Below are 7,748 nucleotides of genomic sequence, written 5' to 3' on the forward strand. Positions count from 1 at the left end.
ATTAGCTTAGTTTATAATCAGATAGCTGGGTTTTTTGGGTCATAGTTAGAGATAAGGAGTTAAGTATAGCTTGAGTGAATTCTCAAGGAGAAGAACTAATTCACCATGAGGTGAAAGTAGGTGGGTGGAGATTAGCTATATAACTTCAGGAAATTACCTATCATTTTCCCTTTATTTGCATTATAAATTAAACTTTGTTTTTAAAGCCAAAGGGTTTGCGCTTTACTGGCCTAGATAGTTCCTTAGGTGGGTGGTTATCATCTCCCACCCATCTAGGAAGGATTTTTACTTTATATTTTCCAAGTCAGTTGTTTCTTTTTTTTTTTTTTTGACATAATTAACTCTTTATTGTTCCAGAAGGAAAGACATGAAACAATACAATGCTACTTGGGAAATTATAATTAGGTTTTCATCCCTGGCAAATCTTATCATCAAAAACAAAACAAAACAAAACAAAACAGCTATCCAGTTGTGGACTTTGAAATTGTTTTAAAGGAGAATTCAAAGGACAAAATCATGCATTTTACCTCCTGTGAACTTCTCTACCTCTTCTTTGGCCATGAACTCTTCCCCTATCCACAGATCTGACAGGTAATTTCTTCCATAATCCACTATTTTGCTTCTGATATTATATCTATATCATAAACATTTTGAGCTTACTTTGATACAGTATGACATATTAGTCTATGCCTCACTTCTGCCAGATAATTTTCCAGTTTTTCCAACATTTTTGCCAAGTAGTGAGTTCTTGCCCCAATAACTAGAATCTTTGTGTTTATCAAATACTGTACTCATTTGAATCTGTATACATAAGTTTTTCACATTTTAAAACAGTTCCTTGAATTTTAAGTGCAAACACTAAAAAAAGTATTAATAATTTTCTGAGTCTTTCATATTTATTGAAACACTAGTATACAACACTAGAGTATGATTTTTTTGCACATTCAGTAGCTCAAATGCAAAATTATTTTAACTTAAGTTAAAATATAATACATCTCTGTGGAAAACAATATAGATTTCTGAAAGCAAAGATTGAAATTAATCTTTCCAATTTCACTTTCCAGTCTATTATTACTCAAGATGTTCATGTTCTTGTCCTGGAATGAGCCATCGAATACTTTCAGTCCGAACGGTAGCATACATAATAAAACTAATTAAAAAGAATAAAGAAAATACAAGCAACCAATCCACACTTTTCACCAATGTGCTGGGAAGAGGGCCTATTTGGTCATCTTTGGTCACTACCACATCATTTCTGGCTTCTATCCCTGTCTGATTAAAAATGAAGGCTTTTAGAGTTTCCAGAGTCCAATCTGTATGATTAAATCTCGCCATTGGTTTAGCTCCTTGAAATAGCAAGATGTTGGGAACCGCAACAGTACCAAACCGGGTGGACAGACTGCTGTGCTGAGAAGCATCCAATGCCAAAAAATGAAGAGATGGAAATGCTCGTGGTAAAGAATTAAAATGTGGGGCCAGACTGGCAGAGAAGCGACACCAAGGAGTATAAAATAAGACTAATGTACAATCACTACTGTTTGGGTTTAAAAATTCCATCAGGTCCTGTGAAACATTTAGAATTTGTAAAGTGAAACTTTCTAAGCCAGTAACATTTCTCTCCTCACAATTCACCTTTGGAGTCTTTACATTGTCTGTACTATTGGAATCTTCTTTAGATGATGGACTTGTGGGCACAGCTTCAAGAACCAAATTATATTCTTCTCCTTTATCAGGAATATTTGTTCCAGATGTAGTTAGAGAAAAAAGGCTCTCTTGGATATTGCATTTAGAGCCTTCAACTCCAGCATCACAAATGCCAGTATTGAGGTCTGAAATTTGCCTATCTTTTGTCTCTTCTGGAAACACAGACATTAAATGATCACCATTCACTTCATTTCCCAGGGCTGCATAAACAGCTTCACCAGTGTTGTACAATTCTGTCTGACTAAGATCATGTTGTTCATTACTTAAATAGACAGCCTCTGGACCAAGAGGTACTTCAGTTTCAGTGTGTCCCTGCTTTTCAGACACTGAGACTTCATTCTCCTCGACTAGGCCGAGCGTCACAGGCCACAGAACCCCCAGCAGCAGAAACCACCACGGGAGGAGCCGCATAGCGGCGGCGCTGCGCAGCCGCCACACAGCCCAAGTCAGTTGTTTCTAATATCAAGTAACTTACATTTCCTTCTATTTAAAAAAAATCTTGGCTTTGTTCTGATATTTCTTGCTGTCTCATGGAGTCACTGATTTCTATTTCATCTAGGATAATTTTCAGAGTCTTTTTCTTGGGTAAAGTCTGAAACTTTCTTTTCTACTTTTTCTTTCCTCAGAAGCACTTATTTTATTTTATTCATTACTTTATTGTGGGTATTGATGTTGTCGTCTAGAAAATCCATTATTTTTTGCTTTGAGTTACTGCTTGTAGTTATAGATTTACTTATTCCTTCTTTTGGGGATCTCTAAATTTACAGTAATTCTTTTTTCTAAATGACATTTTCTTTGATTTACTGATCTGTTCAGCTTCAGTTCCTTGTTTGGGATTTCATGCAAGAGACAAGCTCTACCTTCCCTGCTTTATTTGAGTAGTGCAGTTTGCTCTTTTCAGCCTTATTCTGGTTTCCTATGTTCCTGGGCTGATCTGAATCTTCAGGGGTTAGAATTTTTTAGATTTTTAAGATTTGAAGCTGTTGGTTTTCAGAGTGATTCATGGAATCTCAGGATAGAGTGCTGGAACTTTAGAGCCCTTGGTCACCTGAAATGTCCAAACTTAATCACTGCTGCTCTTATCACTCTTATAGTAGTTTCTAAGATACCCAATCTGTGGTTTTTCTACCCTTTTTAGCCTCCCTGGAATTTGGAGCAGTGGAAGGGGAAGGCCTCTGCTCTTGATGCCTTCAAACATAGAGCCTTCTAGAGTATATATGTTTCTGGTCCATCTCTGGCGGTACTAGGAGACTGCTGGCTTATTTGTCTACACCTGTGTTAGTTTTATTAGTGTCCCCCTTTTCCTATTTCCCATGGGCTTCTGGCTGGCTTTATGTTAAATTCTCTGTAAGAATAAATTACTCTAGTTTTTCGGTGAATTTTTTTTATCATCATTCTTTGGGAAAATTTCAGGTTTTGCTGGAAAATATAGCAACTAGGAATACTGCCTCCCATTCAGGTAACCATCTTGGCCAGAAGTTTTCTGATTCATTTATAAAAAGAATATGAAGTTTGATAAGATTTATGCATTCCAGCAACATGTTCACTTATTTATTGGTCATTAGATAGAGATCTCATGTTTAGAGTACCAATAGTAAAATTAATGTTTATTGGTATTCTAAAAACTGGATGATTCTGAGAACCCTTTACCTCTGTAGTGAAGAAATTAGGATATTGATTCATTATTGATTAAAATAAGATATTTAATAAAGAGATCTCTGAGGGTGCAGGAAAGGCAGAGGGCTGAGCATGAGACCAGAACTTAGAAGGAGGAGCACAGAAAAGTTCTGTCAGTTGGTGAAGTCCTCTCAATGAGTCACTGACTGACATGGGGTCTCTCACTCACTCACTCACTCACTGGGCTTTGATGGGTGAGCTGGCTTTCTCTGGCTGCTGGTGGAGACAAGCATCTGTGACTTTACTCTTGGCTGGTGGAAGGGAAGAGAGACCTCTGAATCCCATCTGAAGAGGGTTTCCACTTTTCTGATTGAGAGAAGTCATCTTTAAGAAGAAGCTGACATATCTGCTTTTCTGGATAATAGTTTTGGAGAAGGAGAAAGATTGAAGCTGTTTTCTAGTCTCTGGGCAATACCAGGGTGACTGAATTGTCAGTTAGCAACTGCCATCTTGGCTGATTGAATTTATATGTGGTTGGAGACTCTCTTTATCAAATTAAGTTAATTAAATAAGGATTTATAGGTAGATTTATAGTCAGATAGTGTTTTGGGGTTTTTTAGTAAGTGCTAGGCAGTTTTAGTGCAGTCGGAAGAAACGAAGGTTCTGTTGTGAGACAGACATAGAAAGTGGGTGGAAAGTTAGTTCCCTGTTAGTTTAAGACTTTCCCTGTTATTAATCCTTATTTCTATATTAACTAACATAAATAAATAGCTATATATATGTATAGATAGATAGATAGATAGATAGATAGATAGATAGATAGATAGATAGATAGATAGATAGATAGTTTGTCTCCAAGAACCTTCAATGCTGACCCAGGGAAAGGAAGTCATCCCTGACTTTCTTTCAGAGAGGAGAGTTAAAAGATACTTTGTGATGGAAATATGTCTCAATCAACAACACATGTAAAACCCAGTGGAATTGCACATTGACCATGGGAGGAGGGTGGGAGAAGGGGAGGGAAAGAACATGAATCATGTAACCATGGAACATTTTTCTTAATCAATAAAAAAAGATACTCTGTGAACACCAAAGTATCTTATCACATCATCCTTCTCCTAACTCCAATTTATTAACATTATTTCTTCACCTATTTCCCATCACTTTGGGACTATCTCTGCAGAAATAAAAGAGGGTCACATAGGATTGAGAGACAATTTCTATTCTCTTCTCTTTTATGGATTCTCAAAGCCAAATATTAAATGTAATTATATACTTATAAATATATACATTCATATATTTTCACACAAACATATACACATACACATGTGTGCTCATGCACATATGTGAATCATGTATGTGTATAATCTTAGTAGATGGAATTCCAGTTCATGTCTTTCTAATTCTTTCACACACAGATTCATTTGTAGCACATATGTAGACACATGCCTAGAAAGTTATAAAATTCTATACTGGAGCACACAAACATGAAAGCATAATTCACGTCATCTTTATAGGGTTTACATGAATAGATGATTACATTGCCAGATGGCCAAACTACTTATTGATGATGTGACTACTTGTAGTTAACTCAATTGACCCTTGGAAAGCTATTGGATTCACCTTCATCTCATGGTGACATACTGGAATAGAACTTTGGGGAGGAGACTACTTAGTTGAACATTATTTTAAAAAGTTTTATTAATGTCTTTATTTTTATACCATTCATTTCCTCATATCAGTCCCCTAGCATTAAAACTTCCTATGTACCAAACAATCAATTAAGAAAAACTAATGACAAAATTGCATCTTATATCAAAGGCAACATTTCACTCCTGTGGTCTCTCACCTTTCTCTGAGTGAAGGGAAATGTATTCTATCATCTATGTTCTTTATGACCAAGATTGGATATTGCAATTAATATGAGTGTGGCTGCTTTTCAGTGTTGTTTCTATTATATTATTAGAGCCATTGTGTATATGGATGTTCCAATTTTTCATATTTTCTTTATTTTAGTCCATACAGATTTTCATATTTTTCTCTGCCTTCCATTCACCATTTCTTATAGAAAGGTAAAAGTACATTATCAAGGTACTGGGATAATAATAGAGATTAGATTTGTGATTTGAGGGGCATAACAATTGTCTGGATGAGGAAACTCCTTTTACCAATGTAAGTTGGTATTTTCTCTGCAATTTATGGTCTTAAAAATTAAATAAAGTAAAGATATGAAACACCTAGTCCTCGGGTCTCATTGCATATCATAATACCCACTAGTGCAGCATGAATCTTATTAAAATACATTTGGGAGAAATTTAATAATATAAATAAAAGTAAAATATAACAAAAATAATACTAATATCTTCTTTTCTAAGTCATTATGTGCTCACAGGGATCCTTATATAACATTTAATAGCCCTAATTTTATTAGAATTTGACACCATTACTATAGAGAGCACCAAGAAATTAAATGACTTTTTCAGGGTCACAGTCATTATATGTCAGAAGTAGGACTAGAACCCAGTTCTTTCTGGCTTTAGGTTTGGCTCTTTATTCAATATACCATGCTACTTCTCCATTATTACATTCAAATATAATTTGTTTTCAGCTGTTTTCCAATTAATTTATTCCCACTTCCTCCATCCTTTTGTCTTTGGCTAATAAAAAAGTTTTATAATGAGTGTTTTGGTTTGCAGAGAAATCTTTCTGTTATTGACTTTTTTGAGGCAAATGACCATGTTATTCAACCAGGTAGTATAGGGCAGTGATGGGCAAACTTTTTAAAGATGGGGCCAAAGGAAAGGAAATCCTCATCTGTTGGTCTGTTTCTAAGGCAACTCTTTCAAAGTTTCATTGTATTGTATCCTATTCATTATATTTGTCAGATTAGGAATGATGTTGCATGGCCAGATAGAACATTTCAGGGGGCCGCAGTTTGCCCATCACTGGTATAGGGGATAAAATTCTGGACATAGTCAGCAAGACCTGGATTTCAATTATTACCTATATGACGTTGTGGCAAGTAATTTTATTTCTAGCTTTAGCTTTCTCATCTCTAAAATGGGAATAATAATATCATCTTCTTATTCATTTGTTTTGAGAATCAAATGAGCTAATTCATGAAAAATTTTGTAGACATTAAAGAGCTAGATATATACTAATTAGTATTTTAAGAAGGACAAAGAAAAACTAGAGGATGTATAGAGAAGGGCAATGAGAATAAGAAGACCTGAATCCATGCCATCTGAGCCTGTGTTGAAATAGATCATTATATTTCACCAATAGCAGGGGTTGGAAAACTATAGCCTGCACGCCAAATCCATCTTGTGGTCCACTTTTGTATAGTCTATGAGCTAAGAATACATTTTTAAATTAACGCATATTTAAAAATATAAAATCTGGAGTTCCGGGTTAAGATGGCGGCAGAGTAAGAAGCAGCTCTTAACCTCTCCTGACCAAAACACACAAAACTCCTCAAGGGGACATAAAGCAAGTCCAGACGAACGGAGGAACCCCACAACAGGGCACAGCGTGGAAGGTACGTGGAATCGAGACATTTCCAGGCTATAAAGGGCTCTCACTAAATCTCGGGCTGAGCAACCACCCCACCCCCACCCCCTCCACACACAAAATCTATAGCTCTGAAGCCAGCTAAAAAGAAATAGAGCAAGTTTGGGGCACCCATCGAGTCAGTGGCAGCTCCGGGGCCTGTTCCTGAGAGCAGCAAGATTTAGGACCCCAATAAGCCAGAGAATGCAAGCGAAATCTGAGCGTGAGGGCAGAGAGTGGACGCCCAGTGCAGAGCGCACAGGCACTGGAGGAGGCGTGGGTGGAGGCAGACACAGCCAGGAACTAAAGCTCTGAAAACCTGAGTGGGGAACCAGTGCAGACGGGTATACGACTGTGGAAGCAGCGCCCTGAGACTTGTAAAGGAACCTCCTGCAGAGGATCAAGCAAGGGGGTCCACTAGGGGGCTTGACCTTGGAAAAAACCAGAACTCAGACCTCAGGAACCAATAGACCTCAGACAGACACTGAGCGCGAGGATAAACCTGAGAAGCTGCTGGGCTAATGATGGCTACCCAGCCTTAGGATACTCAGAAGAGAAAGAATAACAACAAGAAAAAGAAGCCTTTAACACTCGACAACTTTTACACAGAGAAAATCCAGACAATGGAGCAAACAGAGGAGGAGAACAAACAAGCATCCAGACCCTCCTCAAATAAGGAAAACTCCTCACAAGCTATGCAAGAGTTCAAAACTGAGATTTTGAGGAAAATGGAAGAGATCTGGCAAGAAAATAACTGTTTAAAAGGTAAAATCTTGCAATTGAACACCAGAAATGACCAGATTGAAAAGGAATTCCAGAAGATTATGGCCGAAAACCGAAAGATTATAGCCGAAAATCAATCCCTAAAGGCTAGAATC

At 37.0% G+C, this 7,748-nt stretch overlaps 1 protein-coding gene across 1 annotated transcript; it reads right to left on the reverse strand.

The window, feature by feature from the left end:
- Positions 1–445: 445 nt before the first annotated feature.
- Positions 446–2,115, reverse strand: LOC123245387 (thioredoxin domain-containing protein 15-like). Its single transcript, XM_044674253.1, has one exon. It carries the CDS (start codon positions 2,113–2,115, stop codon positions 1,072–1,074), a length of 1,044 nt encoding a protein of 347 aa, XP_044530188.1. The 3' UTR covers positions 446–1,071.
- Positions 2,116–7,748: the final 5,633 nt, after the last annotated feature.

Source organism: Gracilinanus agilis, chromosome 4 (genome assembly GCF_016433145.1).
Source record: "Gracilinanus agilis isolate LMUSP501 chromosome 4, AgileGrace, whole genome shotgun sequence".
Taxonomy (NCBI): Eukaryota; Metazoa; Chordata; class Mammalia; order Didelphimorphia; family Didelphidae; genus Gracilinanus; species Gracilinanus agilis.